The sequence below is a fragment of the Tauraco erythrolophus genome, chromosome 3, assembly GCF_009769465.1.
Source record: "Tauraco erythrolophus isolate bTauEry1 chromosome 3, bTauEry1.pri, whole genome shotgun sequence".
Classification (NCBI taxonomy): domain Eukaryota; kingdom Metazoa; phylum Chordata; class Aves; order Musophagiformes; family Musophagidae; genus Tauraco; species Tauraco erythrolophus.
In genome coordinates this window covers 21,074,179-21,092,010 of record NC_141467.1, presented here as the reverse complement: position 1 = coordinate 21,092,010, position 17,832 = coordinate 21,074,179, and the positions used below count along the sequence as shown (strand labels likewise).

Sequence of the window (17,832 nt, the reverse complement as noted above, 5' to 3'; positions counted from 1 at the left end):
AGAGTGAGCAATCTTGTCAGCTCAGCTTTCTTCTATTCACAGTACCTATCTCTTCCTGTAAGTTAAAGAAAACAACTTTAAAAATAAGCAGTAAATTAAGTGTAAAATTATTAAAACATTTTCACTTAATTTTTGATGTAAAGAAAGACATACGTTGAAAGGCAGGCAGTTATCCAACTTCTCAACAACCGGATGTGACAAGGGATGCAGAAAGACATGAAAGATGTTAGCTGACAGAAAAAATAAAAGAAAGCAGAGTCAATGTTATGAACAGTCAGGAAGGCCATAGAGAACCAAACTGAAAACACTATAATGCCGTTGTATAAATACTAGAGATTCTTCATTAAGTTTACTACATAATTGTAGGTAGTCAGGAGGGTCTAGTGCTGGTACTTGCATGAGTAGTCAGTGAACGGCACTTGTCAAAACCGATGAGAGACAGTCCACAAATGAATAGCCTCTTAAACTTAAAAGGCTTCATAAGGAATCTTCAGAAACTGAAATTAAGTGTGGTTTGCTTCTCATAGGGAAAATGTAGGTCCTCTCAGTGGTATCTTAGTGCCAACAAGTGTGGATTGGATCCTGGAACCATCTCCTCCAGTTTGAATTCAATTCAAGTAGGACCTACTCAGGCAACCTAGGCCGAGTGATCTCCTGAGTTTATTTGCCAGATACCTAATTCCAGTTTCAGGCCTGTAGGCCAGGCTGCAGGCAGTTTATTTCCTGGGGGAACGTGTTCATTAAATGCTGCTGATAGTCTGTGCTGTTCCTACTCTTTGCCTTTATTATCTTGGGAGTCGTAAAATGCTTGTAGGAAATTCTCGTTTTCTGCTCCTTCCTAAGTCACAGCTCTTGGAGTGGAGGAGTTAACTCTGAGACTTTGTTCTTTGAAGTTGACAAATAACCTTCATTACACTCAAGTCATTGTAGAGTCACCGTCACATCAGGTTCTTCAGCAAGAAGCTGGATTTTCATTCTCTGTATGAGACCTGTCAGCCCTTGGAACTGGTGCATTTAATGTCAAATAGTCACAGATTTGAAAACAATGAAGTAGGCATCTTTATCTCTTTTTATAGCTTCCAGTGTTGAGAAGCTGTTATCCAAATCATGCATGTAGATTGTGAATATACCAGAAGTTTTCAGAATGAACTAATTGGCTCAAGAGGGTTAATCCACTTAGGCCCATTATTATGTACATGCTGTACCTACTGGTTGGAGAAACTTCTTTCACAATTTGAAGCTATGGCCCCTTTGGTGCTAATGCGCATCTTTATCAACCACTTCAGATTTTCAAACTAGATCTTATGTAGAGAGATGCAGCTCCTGCTTGCCATGTTCCTAAGCCCTTCTCTTAATGCCCAGTAGTTATCACTGCCAGAGACTGGATTGTCCTTTGGTTTATCCTTGTAATGGCCACTAACATCCACGTTGGAGGCTTCTGAAATGTTGCATGTGGAAGTTATCTTACTTGAACTTAACTTTCAGATATTGGTGTATTTTGGGCACTGCCTTGTGAATCACAGTGCGAATAGTGGTTAATGTGCCGTTTCATAATACAACTTTTCATACTTGCATTTTAATGCAGATTGTGCAGAAAGACAATGATGATTCAACATCAATACCAGACAAATTAATCTAATAGCTGGGAGCAGATGACTTAAAGATAATGGCAAACACACAATGGTATTTCCCTGGAATAGCCCTGCTTTGACAGAGTGTAGCTCCCTCGGCTTTGAAAATCTGTCGGGGGAAAAAAGTGTTCTTGAATAGTAAAGATTATTTTTTCTTGCAAAACAAACCCAAAACAACCTTATCAGATTATCTAATTTATCTGAGAACTGTTAGCTCTTCAATTGGATAATCATTGACACCATTCAGTGCATGAAATCACTCAGTTTTGAGGCATTGGTTAAATCTATATCCAAGAAAATTCTGGAATGGTTTATGTAGAGCTCCAAAGCAACTTTCCTAAATACCTTAGTTTTCATTTGCACATTCTCTCAGGCTTCTTAGACTTTGTTCAAACCTTGAAAAAAAAATTCAATTAAGATGATCTAGCATGATTTAGAAACTAGCACAAAAACCTTTTAAAATTATTGTCAGTAAAGTTAAATGTTTCCTTTTTTGGTGTCAAAATAAACTAAGTGCAGCTCGCTTCCATTGTTTATAGTTAAATCGCACAAAGTGGCAAGCAACCAAGTGCATTGTAAGTGAATCTATAACTATCCTTCAGCATGAGTCTGTCATTTCCTCCTCTTCCCTCTGCTGGCGTAGTTTTCTGTTGGATTAATGAAGTAAATCAGTTCATGGAAGTGTTAAGTGAGTGACAGAGCTGAGTTCAAGGAGGAGGTTGGCTGTGTTGAGCTGGTACTTCATTTTGTGTTACTTCCCCCTTAGAAAACTGGTTGATTTTTTTTGCTTCCCTTGTATGTTCAGTATTGGGAAAGTGTTTCTAGTGGAGCTTTCCGAATCAACAGAAACACTATGGTGCTAGCTGTGTACACCAAGAATCACCTGCTAATTTCTTGGAGCAAGTAGTAAGGAAAGTAGCACATGAAATATCAAAAATAATAGGTAAGATGTGAATTGCACCAAATCTGAAATTTAACATGTGAAAACCTACGACAATCTTAAACTGAACGGAATTCTGAATTTGACCTTAGGTAGCAGAGTCAAGCCAGGAGGTCTAGTTCCTGGATTGTACATTAACACTGAAAAAGAGGGTGGTTATTTTGATTAAAAAAAAAAAAAATAATCAGTCATTGGCTGTTGCATTTAATTGTTGAAAATGGCCCTTCTAATGTAAAACATGCTAATAACAGTACAATTTTATGTATAAGGATTAACAAGCTTACCAAGTGGATAATATACACCAGCCTTTCACCTAAGGAATGGAGGTGGCTCTGACGAGTCTGATATGAAGCAGTAAAGCAGACTTGCAATAGCAACGTTGAGTTTTGTGCTGCTAGGCCATGAAAGGTCAAAACTAAATGTAACGATAATGTTTCTGGTAGAGTGATGCTGCTGATGCTTGTACAATGGAAGTTTTGGGGCCTGAAAAACACTCCTGATGACTTGCAAGACAGATTAGTGAAACATACTTGTAGTTTTTTTCCATAACATACATTTTTTCAGGTGTTACTGACCTTGGATGTCTTCTCTGTCCGTTCTGGATAAATGTGCTACTTTTCCTTCCTTGATCTGCCTGCCTCAAAAACTCTGTCCAAGTTTTTGTTGTAATGGTCACTTGCCTCAGCCTTGACTAATGAAGGGCGGGCCAAGAATGCTTGCTACTTGCTCAGCATCAAAATATTACTGATTTCACTGGGTGATTCCCTTGTGGCTTTCAGAGGCAGTTCCAGTGTAATATGGTTCTTTTGGGGAGAGAGTATTTCCACATTTTATCTATCTGAAGATTAGAAATGCAGAGATTTCCATCTTCCCCTTCTGAATGTTATGTCAGCACAAGTAAGTGATGGAGATCAGAAAAGTGAGTGTGTGCAAAGTGTATATAAAGGGGGGGGGGGGCGGGGTAAGGACTGGATAATAATGTAGGAAAGACTAGTGAAAGTGAGCACATTGAATCTGCAAAAGATCAGGTTGTTTGTTTCTGCAAGCAGCGTATGCAAAGCACGTATTTTACAGCCACGAGCAATGAATTTGTCGAGATGAAGTTATCTTTCCCTAATAGTATCTTCTATCATGTAGTCAATATTGGTGCTGGAAAAATAAGTATTTTTCTAGATCCTCTATTGGGCATGAGGAGATTCTGCTGACACTGCAGTTATAGCTTAATTCATCATTAAAGCAAGTTGCTGTAGGTAGAGGATAGTATTGAGCCTCTTAGACTCCTATGTATTACTGAACTACCAGAGTGAATTGCATGTGCTTTCAGTTTTAGAAGTGAGTTGGTATGATGGTTTCTGTAACTCCTAGCTCTCCCAGGAAGAGGAAGAAAATGCATCAATTAAGACTGCTAAATGGCTGGTGTCAGTGCCAGCTAATGACATTGTCCTTTGGTCAAAGCGGAATGCAAAAACTCTGATGGGCAAGAGTGTACTTTAACTTTGACTCTGCTTTCACATGCTCTGTAATTCCCAAATAAAGAGTGCTTCCTCAGTTTTGTTAAGATTCAAGTTAGGAAGGCTGAGCGCTAACAAGACTTATATTCATCCTGATTTCCCTTAGAGGCAGCAATGTTTCTCTAGTTGACTGGTTTGTGTCATGATCTGTGTACTGGATTTCTATGACAATTTCTTCTCTTGAGAAGTTACTGAGCATTATTTGAAGCAAAACTCATTCTCCCTGGGCTGTGTTCTGCTTTCCGTCCCATGCCTTCTGGGAGAGATTTTGCTGTTGAATTCATTTGTTAGCTTGTAACTGTTAGTAGTCTCCAGAGTCCAGTCTAATTCTCTTGTCCAAATATGTCTCTTTTTAGCTCTTTTTATAACGAGAAGAGCAGAGTAGTCTAGAAACTAGTCAAAAGCAGTGGTAATATAAACTTTACAGATAACTGAGGCCATGTTTGGCTCACCCTACCTTCTCTGATCAATACTTTCCCTTGAAAGAAGCAAATGAAAATGTACCTTGACTTAAATCACAATAATATTCTTTTGGCAATGCTTGCTAGGAAAAACAAACACTGCATAAGTTGAAGTGCATGCCACAGAGATTTAGTGAAGTGTTGGTGATTTGAGATGGCTGTATTATGTGGTGTTATAGGATTGATTGTTGTTTTGAAGATGTCCAATAAGAGAGAGTTTGCAAACCAAAAAACATTCTAACAGTCAATATTAATGAGAAATTCGCACCAGATGGTTTCATTTTTTTCTACTAAAGGAAGCATGGATGTTTTGTATGGGAATAGTGTGTGGGATTACGTGTGTATTGAATGTAGCCATGAGTGGTGTTGCAGGAATGGTTCTCAAGTCTGTTTGGAAGAAACAAACAACAACAAAAAATCAAAACAAACAAACAAAAAGAAAAAAAATCTTTCTCTTTAATTATGCTAAGTGTCATGCTTTCAGTACAGGAAAAGGGGAAGAAAACCTCACCCAACATTAGGAATCAGAGTAAAGGACACTAGTAGATAAGGAGAGGTAAGGTACAGGTTTCTGGCAGGTATATTCAAAACAAAACAAAATACTCAGGTTTTAAAGAAAAAAGAACACTGGAGATAAATGTTAGGTAAAGTATTCCACAACACTACATAAGTACTGTATAAAAATAGTTGGCTGACTTAAGAAAATTGCTTATATGCAGTTGTCTTTAATTCTGAACAGCATTCTTGAACCTCTGAGTATATTCCAAAGAGTTAAATACCGTATGCATGCTAGCTAATGAATGCATTAAGATATGGCTAAGATATATTAGTTTGGAGAGAGACCAGATGTTTCTGTTCGTTGACTCATCAGAAACTTAGTATGTGTGCAGTAATCCTTTGTGTTAACTGGCAGAAACTAATTACATGTACAGGTTTTACTATTTATAAAGCTGTCAGCCCAGTCATTGTGGCAGAAGCTTTAATGTCCTTAAAACGTCTTTCGTTCCTCACTTTTTCAGCTATAAAATTTACAATACACAATTACGTCTATCTGATGTTTTGAGGAGATGCTTCTTCAGAATCGACGCGAATCCTTTATGTGCTCTGAATGCAGATGTTGTCGTTCATCTTGTAATGATATCAACTCAATTTTATTGCGTTGGTTAAAAATTCTACTACTGAATCTTTCTTCTTGACTTAATATGTAGTAAGAGAAGTGACTTCTCATCTAAAATAAAACTTCACTGTGTTATTCACCAGCACTGTTGGGGAATGTGCAAACTCCATTAGTGTTACGTTACAGAAAAGTGTCAGGTGTAGGCATAAATGGATTACAGAGGGACCCTCACAAGGAATCCAGCCACTTGGATCAGATTACTGTCAAATTGATGAATGTGTAGAAATGAGGTTGTCCTTGGTAGGCTTCAAAATAAACATACAATCTTAAATTATATGATTTAGGTAGTTTGAGCTAGTTATTGCCTTGAGAAAAGTTAATGAGATGTAATTAATGTCCTTCAATGACAATACTGTTTTTTAATCCAACAATACAGTTCCTTATTAGCAGTCCCTTTACAGCTTCTTGGTTTCTTGAATAGTTATCTTTTTGTTGCATTCAGTACATCCACTCAGTTTTTGTGTGTCTCCCTTCTGTACCATAGGTGTTGGATTGGATTGAAAACCATGGAGAAGCTTTTCTTAGCAAACATACTGGAGTGGGAAAATCCCTACATCGGGCTAGAGCTTTGCAGAAACGCCATGAAGACTTTGAAGAGGTTGCGCAGGTAAGAACAATCACATGAAGGACTGTACTTTTGTCACGGAAATACATGAATGATTCCTGCTCTGGCACTGAAGGGCTGGGCAGAGGGAGCTCCACTACAAAAATTCAGTTCCAAGAATGGACTACTTTGTTTCTGTTGCAAGCTTTCATTTCTCCTTTGCACTACAGCCTTAGTAAGAAAGAGAGAAACTTTCACAGTCCTACAGAGAGTGGGAGTCTCGAAGCCCAACAGAGCTGCTGCTGCTATTATTATTATTAATTATTATTATTTTCAAAAGTACGCCTTCAAATGTTGAGTCACAGAAGAATGAAAGCTTTCCTTTTAAAGTAACTTAATTCCATGGGATTCTAGGATTTAAACTTTTGTGCAGCCTGTAAGAGAGGGTGGAGATGAATTGCAAGCCCTGCTTCCTGACTTTAAGCTTGGGGAACTCCCAAATCCCCACAACAGTCTGATGTGGGGCAAGGGAGGGACTCCTGAGAAACCAGGTGAGCCAGCAAACTGGCCAACCTGGCTATGGATTTTTTTCTTTGAATATAATTGAGTTTGTACATGCCTTCCTGTTCTGAATCACTGATACGAACACTTTTTCGATAGGAAGACTAGTTTTAACCTAGAACTGATGATAGAGCTTCAAAACGCACTTTCGTGTGAAAAAGAGTCAAGCTGAAAGAAAGAGATACTAAGGAATGCAGGGAGCATAAGAAGAGAAAGTTGGTTTGGGTGGCAGCCTCAAAAAGGGGATGTGAGGTGAATAAAACCCATGAGAAGCTGAAGGCTAGAATCCTTCCCATTAGTAACATAAACTATCCGTTCAGCCTTAATGATTGGTAAGAGTAAAAATCTCTAAGATTCAGTTAAGAAAAATCTCATTAAGGTAGGGTTGATACAGTGGTCCTTCAGTCAAAACAGAAAATGCGTTATTAGAAAATTCTGAAGTGACGTGCAGGAGGTTAGCAGTGACACCTACTATGGCAGATGCATCAGAAGTGTGTTTACAGATTGCCTGTTTAATCAGTGATTAAGCTTTTAATAAAAATCTCATTGTATATGTGGTCTTGGAGCACTGCAGTGACTGAGGACTTGAAATAGCATCAGAAAGCTTCCTCAATATTGATTTCCTGTGAAATTTTCCAAAATAATAAGTGGTTTTAGTTTTGAATATACAAATGCTGGATTTTCCATATGCATGCCTAATACTTCATTTTGAGTAAAATCTGTAGTATTTTCCATGTGGAAATACTTATTTTTCTGGGTCAGACAAGCAAGAATCTATTCCTGTAAGACACTTAACAAAACCTGAATGATCTCATACTTAATACTGTGTTATTTGAGCAAAGAAGAAAAAAATATTTGAGTAACCAAAGGGGATGAAATGTGTAGAACTGTTAGTGGGATGTAAGCTGTTAAAATAGCATCTTGTTAATTTGCATTATACTTTAGAAAGTTGTAAAGCAAATACTTAGCAAAAGCTTCCTACAACTGAATGTTATGAGAGTTTAAAATGATCTCTTTAGGGGATGGGTGGAATTTTTATTTTTGGCGATACGGAACACTTAGGCTGGTCAAAGAACTTAAATATACTACAGGGGACTATCTTCCACTGACAGAAGGATGGACAAAATGATCTAATAAGTATTTTTTGTTTCATCTCCTACTCTTGAATGTGTAGTGACTGCCAAGAGAGGCACACCCTCCGAGTTGTTCCTCTTACTTGCTCTAAAACTGTAAGCAGGCCCCAAAAGGCGTTCCTGCTGGTGGTGTTATAAGGAAGATTGTGTTCAAGTATAAGACAGCAATCTGCAGTCCTTGTTAAAGCATGAATAACTTTCAGCTAATTTATTCTCTACTTACTTTTCTAGTTGGTCCTGGTCTCTGTTGTGTTTCGGGTTTTGTTATTTTTTGTTGTGTTTTGTTTTGCTGTTTTCTGTTGTGGCTTTTTTTTTTTATAGGACCCTAGGCATAATTAGGGGTTTTCAGTCAGCTTTAGTCAGAAGTTGAGAGGGAGCAATCTCAAGTGAACTGTCAGTGGCATGGCAGTGTTTTATCAAATGCAGGGACCCAACAGTAATGTTGAAATGTCCCTGATTGAAGGCTAACTCCTGATTTTGAGGGGAGTGAAAATTATGATTTCTTTTTTCTTCCTTTTTGCTTCCTCTCTCATTCTTTTTTACTGTGAATGAGGTGCCAGTTCCCCAGCAGTATTCAAAGAGATGTTAATATAAGTGGTGTGTCAATGGAAAAGATGTTCCAAAGTCAATGGGCTGTGGGCTCACAAATTATTCCCTTCAAAATTCATGTTAAATGGAGGCTTGTTTCTCTTTATTTGGCACTTTTTGTTACCACTACAGACTAGGTAGTCAAAACTCAGCTGACTAATAGTCCTCCCTAAATTCTAATGTGTTGACATTCGTGCTACACATATGTACTTTGAATGAAACCTACTATTATAAAATTGTGTTGCTCTTTTCCTATGAATCATAGAATCACAGAATGGTTTGGGTTGGAAGGGACCTTAAAGATCATCTAGTTCCAACCCCCTGAAGCCTGTCTTGTTTATTTTCTGCTTACTCTTTTTTTTCTCTTTCCTTTTTCCCCCTCTCCCCATGGTCATCCTTGTATCCATAAGACCCTTTAGTCGAAGTGTCAACGCTCTAAATTTTGACATCATTGATTCACTTGTGGGCACGGATTTTCAGCTTAGAAGCACTGGATGCAGATCATTAGTGTGGTTGTACTTCCCCATGTGTTTTTTCATGAAATTCCAAGTCAGTTTCTCCTATTTCAACTGTCTGCTTTTTGACAGTAGTCTGTGCTTGAAAAGCATGAAAGATGTATGGCAAGAATTAATTAGTGGGATTTTTTTTCCACAGGTAAGTTCTTTTCTCCATGTGTAGACAGCATCTAAGTAAAGAACTCAAGTCGTCTTGGTGCAAGAGATGCACAAGAAAGATTCTTCCAAACTTTGTTTGAATACACCTTTCATTTCCCTACCACCACCAGTTCCCACCTTCTTTAAGGTTGTAAAAAAAGGTTATGTATTTGAACTTGTTCTTAACTTTACCCATGACTGGCTGTAATACATCAAACTAAAGGTCCACGTCTCACAGTATCTTGTTGCCACCACCAGATGCACAAAGAAAAGGGACTGTGTGCTCAAAAAGTTACCTTTACCCTCCCCATTGTCTGGGCCTGTTTGATGTCTGGAACTGAAGGATGCATCAAAACCAGTGTTTAATAGTCACTGATGGGCTTTTCTTCCGTTAATTAGGCTAGCTACTTTTTGAACCCGTTTGTGCTGTTGGAATGTATGCCAGATCCTGTGGCAATGAGTTATGCAATTTAATTGCTCCTTAGATGAAAAGTACTTTTGCGTATTCATTTTAAGTATGTTGTCTGATGCTTAAACATGATAGCGTCTACTGTATTTAATGAGTAATCTATCTTAATTTTCTCTACCTTTAATGATTTGTGTACCTCTGGTAATCTCCCTCCATCCATGTGTGTGTGTCTCTTCCCCCTCAATAGTGCAATATACTCCAGTTTGTATGAAATTCAGTCCATACCTCCACTCACTCCTGTTGCTGTATTTATTGTCGGTAGTACTCATTTCTGCACTGGTCTCTTAAGTTTAATATTTTACTTTTCTGTGATATGTCACTTCATATGCTTGCTAAATACACGTGTTTGTTCTGAAGAATATGTAGAGAAGGTTTCTCAAAAGAAGACTAAGAAAACGATGGGATATGTTGCTGAGGAAGGTGGTGAATTCTCTATTATGGAGAGTCTTTCAGCACTTTGGAGAAGAATGCCTCTTAAAGACTGGAGTATAGTTGATTCCACCTTGGGGCACAGAGGGGTGGACTAGAGGATTTCTTAAAGCTCTTACCAGGCTGATTCTTCTCTCTTGGTATTTGGGGAAGGTGTGCTAGTGGAGAAATTCTGAGAAAGCATTAATCCATTTCAAAACTCTGTGTTGAATTTGTCACCATGAAGGCTCCTTTGTCAATTTAGGAAGCTGGCATAAGCAGCTGCAAGGGAAGACTACTCTTTCTGCCTAACCTTCTGTTTTCGAACTGGTGGCTCCCTCTGTGACCAGCATTTTCCAAATCTTCACATTACTGCTTTTTTTTCTCCAAGCATTGCTTAGAAGTAAGCAGAGTTGGGAAAGGAGCAGTTAGTACAGCACACCTATTTGCTGTGATTTCCATTCCAAAGGGCAGTTGTTATCTCCCAGGATAAATATTTATATTATATTTCAGCTCTACTTGGAAGAGAAATTTTAGCAATAAGGCATGTGTCTGCTGTTAAGGCTTGAGTTGCAACCCCTTTTGAAAGCAGCATTTTGGTTGTGATCGTTTCTGAGTACAGGCAGTTCACCATCCAGTCTACAGAAAGAGAAGTCTGATGTGCCCGGGCCTGTGTTATGCGGAAGATACTCCTGGAATTCGTAAACAATGCTTCACATGTGAGATAAAGTTTTCATTAAAATGGGAAACTTCTGTTTCAGCCATCTGCAGCTGGGTGTGGCTCTCTGGGTTGATGAAGTAGTTGTTGTTGGAGGAGCGCCTTGAGGCTCTTCAGCCCTGCCCCTTGAAGACCTACGAGCTGCCACTGTGGAAGTCCAAACACCAAAGCACAGATCAGAGCGTGTTCCGGGCCAGTGTGGCCCAAGCCAGGGATCTGGAGCGTTGAGTAGTGCGCTCCCCGCTGAAAAGGGCAGACTTGTGTTAGTCTCTGCAGGCTTTCCCAGGGAAACTGGGAGGAGTTCTCTGCCTCTCCATGCAATTAAAAGGTAAAGGTTAAGGAAGAGCTAAGATGTACTTAGTCATAATCAAGGAGCAGGGTGGATTGAATTCCTTACATAAATAGATGATAAGAAATGAAGGTGGAACTCCCCCCAAACATAGGAAAGCTGCTCTGAGTCACGCAATCTGTCCTGGGCTGCCCTGGTAACTTGCTTGACACCCTGGAGGACAACTCTTTTCCTGCCCTTTAGTTGAGTTTTAGGGCCAGGCTTAGATTTAGCTCTTGCGGATATTATAATATGAATTAGAGGTGTGATACTATATTCTTTGCCATAAGCAAAGAAAAGTATCTTTGGATAGGCTTAATTTATCTTGGCAAGCAGTCTTTTTACCTGATGTAATTGAGGTTGGGAGAAGATGGAAGGACAGAAGGGAAAAGAGAAAGGTGTAGTCTGTCAAGAATTTTTTTTTTTTTATACTCTGTGGTGCAAACTTATCAGGAGACCTGATGTGGTGATGTAAGCAAAGCTTCTTTAGTGTAGACGTGGCTTCAATCTGTTTTCTTGAGAGGTTAACATCCTTCTATGCTTTCTTGACGAGTCCATTTTGAGAACCAGTCTAAGGACTGAGAAAAACCCAAGGTCAGGCCAAAAAGAGCATCCAAATGACAGCAGATGATTGGAATTAGTCCTGTTTTGAATTAATGAGAAAGATATAGATGCAGGCTACAAGTTCTAAGAGTTATTAAACATCTCTCTCTTCTCTGGACCATAGCACACTCAGCATGCCGGGTACCAGGCTTCTCCCGTTCTGTTTTGTGCTTTAACCCAAGTCTCTTACAGGACTGATCTGCATTTGTTAATCCTGTGACATATTGAGACAATATTCCGCTCTGACACTCAGCCATAGCTGACTTATAAAATCTTCCTCTCTTACTGGTGTTTCACAAATAATGATCCACTTGACACGTGAATTTTGAATATCTCACTTCTGTAAGGATGGAGAGAAATTTTCTTCTGTGCCTGGTTACTTTCCATGTTCCTACTGGATGTGTGGATTTGATGTTAAGCTTCTCTGCCAGCAGCTGAGGCTTTCTCACCTCTAATAATACACATTTGAAAAGTCTTCTGGCCATGACTGTAGTGATTTTACCAGTGTTGAAGTAGGCCAATTTGCAAGTAATTAGATGTTTAGGCTGATCTTTATTATAGTTGTGAATTTAAAATACTAATTCCAAGGAAGAATAAATAGGCTCCTGAGTTCTGGATCGAGGAGACATTTGAATAGACGTAAATAAGGAGCTAAGGAATTAATTTATTCACAGTTAAATGAATAAGTATCTAGAAATATAACAAAATCTTTAGTAAGATTGTATTCTACTACCTTCAAAAAAAGAAGAAAAATACATTCCAAAGGCCTTTTTGTCCTTTATTTTCATTAGTGGAGTGGTTTTAAGATATGCTGACTGAATTTTCTTTCATTTAATCCTGTGAAATTAACTTATTTCTCAACAGAACACGTACACGAATGCAGATAAGCTCCTAGAGGCAGCCGAACAGCTCGCTCAGACTGGGGAGTGTGACCCGGAGGAAATTTATCAAGCTGCCCATCAGCTCGAAGACCGGATACAGGATTTTGTTAGGCGTGTGGAGCAGCGCAAGATCCTGCTGGACATGTCTGTGTCTTTTCACACTCACGTTAAAGAGGTAAAACTGCTGCTAAGTCGTGGTCAAAACTTTAAGCCTTAGAACCGATATTGTCCAATGTTACTTTCATTGTTAAAACCTTGCCATGGGAAGTCATGAAACCCCTATTGTACAATGAATTTTGTGATTCACTGCAGATTGGGCCCTGGAGTCGGGCGGTTGTTTTGTTTATGGATTTTACTTATTTATTCATTTATTTATTTGTTTTCACATGCAGCTTCTACCTCCTTTGTTGTGCAAGCACACATGCTCCTGCAGTCACGGGGAAGGTGGGAGGGTCAGATCAGGGAACTGATACAGCTAAAAGACAGCATTGGAGGGGTGTGGGGGGGGGGAATAGTGTGCTTTTTTTTTTTTTTTAATCCAACCAGCTCTCCAGTGCAGTTAGCTGAGCTGTCAGACACATGGTTAGACTGACAGGGTTCAGAGGCTGAAGCACGTGGCAGAAGCACAACAGTACTTAAGGCAACCCCACTGCCCAGAGACGCTTAGTTTTCTTTCTCTATTTTACACGTTGCATTTTGATCTCGTATATTGACGGCTCTTCACAACCTAAAGAGCTTATCTGAAAATGGTGATGGTTTGCCTCATGTTTGCAATTTTTAATCTCCTTCAAAGGTTGAACTGATACTCTAAGAAAAAGAACATTCAGCCAAACACACTTAATTTTTAGCCAGATCAGTTTTCTGCTCCGATTCAGAACGCAGATCATATGAATTTATAAGCTCATGGGAGAGAGTGGAATAGGCTAGAGCCAAGAATAAGGACCTTAGTAAGGGGGTTTGGTTAAAGGTAGATTTGGTTAAAGTGGCAGCTTTCTACAACTGTAGATTACTTGTTTTCTGTTCAAAGCTAGATCTTCCTACTGCTCAGCCTAGATGAAAATACAAAAGGCTTCTGGATCACAGCATGTCAGAGTGTGTCTTCCTTCCCTTCACCTTACAGCGAGAAATGATCTGTTCAGTGGGCAAGTATAGTAATCAAAGCAGCTTCTTCTTCAAAACCTTGTAGAGGACAAGGGTGAGAGTTTTCTGTATGTGAAACATTTGCTTTGCACTTGAAACAAATGTACAAGGCAGTTGGTCTTTGAAGGAAGTCAGGATTGAATTACGTTTTAGCTCTAGACATGAGTACATAGCTCCCCCATCAGTTTTCTGTTAGATGCTTCCTTGCCAATACTCTCCCAGGACTCGGCTTGTTTAAAGAAAACATAAATGCTGTATCGTAAGCTATTCTTAGGGGGAAACTTTTTTGTTTCACTTTTCTAAAATGCATAGTGCAGTTCCATTACCTGTTGTGAAGCTGCTGAAACATGTTCTTTGTTTCTACAGATTTCTTCATTACTTTTTCTTAGCATCAAGAAGAGCAGCTGGAATGATATTTAAACAGATACAGTAGGTTGTAGTGATGAAAGACAGAGACTGTAAAAGGATTTTCAAGGAAAAGTCTTAAAAAAAAATAAAAAAGAAAGGCAGACTGATCTGTGAGTCACTGTTTAGTAGTTCTGGGAGGCTGATCCAGATGTGCTGGAATGTTGCCACTGCTCCCCTAGATAATAATGTTTTATTGAAAAAAGAGATATTCTGTATTTTGATTTATTTCATTGGGAAAATGGATGTTATTGTGACCCTGTAAGTGCACACAGCTGTTACTGTGGCAGCCTCTTTGCAGCCTGGACTTTGGGGGAAAGGTACTGTGAATGATAGACACATGTTGATTTTTTTGGTTTTGTCATATGGCTGACCTTTATACCTAATAAAGCAAGTAAAATTGAGTACTTATTTATGTAAGCAAGACAATCTTTTTGTTTATTTGCATTCTACTTAAAAATACAGATGAGAGAGTGAGGCAGGTGGTTCGTCTTTAGTAGACTAGTCCTTTGGTTAAAGTGTGAAGAAATAGCAAGCTGAAAGCTGTCTTGTGCTCTCTCTATTCTGATCTGTTTTCAAGAGCATCTTGTTTGTTATCAAACATGAACGTGGAGTGCTGAGAAGGCATCACAAAGCAGATGGAAGATAAAAATGCCCTAAACCTGAAAGTCATCCATGCATTGTTGGCAGGAAAAAGGCATTTCTCCTGCAGGATGTAGGAAGTCACTGAATAAATTAGTGCATACCTGTAAGCATGTAACCTTTCCATTGTATGGTAGAGCGAAGAAATTAATGTGCACACCTAGCTAGTGAAGAGAGAAGTTCGAGTAGTAGGATAATATGCTAGTTGTTGAAGTGGAAAGAGGTGCTTCGGTTGTTAAAAAAAAAAAAAAACAACACCAAAAACAACACAAACAAATCAAAACAAAATACCACCAACATGTTTTGTCCTTCAAGTATTCAGGATGAATTTTGTTTCTTGTATCTTTTTTGTGTTTTCCTGATCTAAAAAATAGACATGAAGAATAAAAACTCTGTTTGTGGGTGACGGTTTGGAGGGAGCCACAGAGCTGAGAAAAGCTGATAATCTGAGTTGTTGGCTGTTTTGAGGCTTCGAAATCTGGTTCATATATCCATCCAATCCCTTGATTTTTTTTTTTTTTTTTTTTGAAGTAGCATGTTTTGTTGTGCTTTATTCTTTTCCCCAGAAATACTTCACGTTGATTGAATGCTCCTCATCTGGATGAGAGCATTCCCATATTACTTCTCCCCTGTAGCTTTACATAACCTTTATACTTGAGACAGGATTTGCCTGCTACTTGTCCGAGCTTCCCTGGGAAGTGTCAGCCCTGCAGTGTCTACATGGTACTGTTACTCTGTTCATGCGTAGTAAATCAGCAGTTTCTGCTTTCAGAAGCAGTGTGCTTGCTACAAAAGCAATAGATTGGCTTGGCTTATGCTGGAAGTAACAGACTTCTGCTATACCTATGCGCAAAGCAGCTGTGTAGTGTGTGTGCAGCAGCCTGTTACGATGCGCGTTGAAAATACTGGCTGTCTTAAACATTTCCACAAGTTCTGTAGCCAGGTGGTTCCAAGCTGGTAGAGCTCTCTGTGGCTTACAAACATCAGAAGACAACATATAAGTTCTCAGACTCCTCGTAGACTAACCTCAATAGACCACATTTCTCATGGGGGGCAAAAAGGATATGTTCAGAGGAGCCAGAAATACAGTGATATGTAATGGTATCACCATTACTCATTTTACTTAATGGTGATCCAAGAAAATCAGTTGCTTACTATATATAAATTGTAATTCCATGCTGTGATACTACTACTACTAGTTTTAAGTTTGTAAGGTTGTGAATATTGATTTTAAGTTCCTATGCAAACAGTGGGAAATTTCAATCTGTAAGCCAAATTTTTCAGTAAGTGATGCACTGAAGTTAAGCCCCGCACTGGTGAACTTTAAAAGTGTTTGGGACCATAAATATCCCTGTCAGAATCTTTGCATTGAAAGTGCTGTGTCCTGGTGGGTTCCCAGCCTGAGGATGGATAAAATGCAACTGAACATCTGAAACTGTTGAGCATTGCAAGACAGTGAATCCCTTCTGGCTTTTGTGCCTCTTGAAATTTAATAACATGGGGAGGGACAAGGTGAGAAAAAAATCACACAGATAAAAGATATGTTTCCTAAATAAAGAGTTATAAAATGTTGTGTGCAAAACATGGGAGCAAGAGTCACAATAGTCTTTGCTGTGAAATCTGTCACCAAGTGGAGATGAACAGGGTTTTGGTGTGAATTCAAATTCTTCTGTACACATACACACAGACACACATGCACATGCTCTCTCCGAAATGGCTCCCTCAGCATGGATGAGTGGGAAGACTGAGATCCTGGCCAAGCCAGGTGTTTGTAGTAGTGCCAAAGTAGAGCAACAGCTATTTTCCTAACTGGAGTCAAGTACGGGAATACAGATCAGGCTGACTGTACGTGGAGGAGAATGATCTCTGAGGAGCCTGTTGGCTTTTTGCATATAACCTTTTGTGTGTATTCTGACACGCTGTTTATAAAATAGCTCAGAGCGCTTTTTATGTATACAAAATATGCTTAATGGTGTTACGAGAAGATGTCTCTTTTTTTTTTTTCATCTTACTCGAACTAAACATTGTACCAGAATAGACTGAGGTTGAAACAAAGAAAAGGGAAGTGGAATTGGCTAAGGTTTCAAGTACAAAAGCTCGCTGATCCTGAACAAAAGTAATGAAAGAGTAGTCTGTGCAAGCTGCTGAGGGAAGTGGCATCGTTTTGAGGATGCCAGTGCACAGGAAGGCTGAGAAGGCCTTGCTCTGGCCATAATGCTGCCGATCCGTTCACATCTGGCTGTAAGGCATATGGATTTGATTCAAAAAAATGTGTTGATAATGGTCTCACTTTGTCTCACAACTCACTGCCAGGAATACGCCCTCCTTTGAATTATTTGGTACGGAAGGGTGTCCATCCGCGCTGCCTTTCATTCGTTTCATCCCAGGGTGGACCCTGAGGTGACAGACCTGCTCTTCTGGTTGCCTGTTACTCCTGGGTATTTGAGTCTTCTGTGCTGGTGGTCTACAGGTCGAATTTGAATGTCAAAGTAAGGCTGCTCCCTCCTCTGCATGCCCTTTCCAGGCAGCAGAGCAGCTTTTGGATGCCCCCATCTAAGTGTGAAGGCTCTGTCCATTGGGCTTTTGTGCATCTGTAATATTTTTATCGTGTCATTATAGCACAGCAATGCTCAATGTGATGTGTCTGGCAAAATATATGAAGTGCAGTCTCTGGTCAGTACTTTGATATACTGGTCATCTTGAATCTGAGAGCTGAGGAGGACAGTTTTTAAATCTGAAATAAGAGAAACACAGTCAGTGCTAACATGCAGTTATTGTGGTTTACTGGTTTGGTAGGAGCGAAATCCAGTTATCCTAATACAGATTTTCTCTTTTGAGTTTTTCAATACTCGTAGCTACTTTGCTGGAAAAAAAGGGTCAAATTTAAATCTAGGCATTATTGAAATAGCACTAGCTGCTTGAGAGAAGTGAGGCAGAAATAGGCCTTTAAACTACGTAAGGCTATGGTTCAGTTAAGAAGTGGAACGAATGCTAACAGGGTGGTAGTAGCTGATGTAATTTTAGGAAGATCTGAGAAAC

At 39.2% G+C, this 17,832-nt stretch overlaps 1 protein-coding gene across 1 annotated transcript in view; it reads left to right on the top strand.

Annotated features, from left to right (window-relative positions):
* TRIO (trio Rho guanine nucleotide exchange factor) overlaps positions 1-17,832 on the top strand; it is a 261,915-nt gene that overhangs the window by 110,796 nt on the left and 133,287 nt on the right. The window contains exons 10-11 of the mRNA XM_086608471.1: positions 6,205-6,327; positions 12,590-12,781. Coding sequence (XP_086464597.1) covers positions 6,205-6,327; positions 12,590-12,781 — 315 coding nt within the window. The remainder of the gene's footprint in view (positions 1-6,204; positions 6,328-12,589; positions 12,782-17,832) is intronic.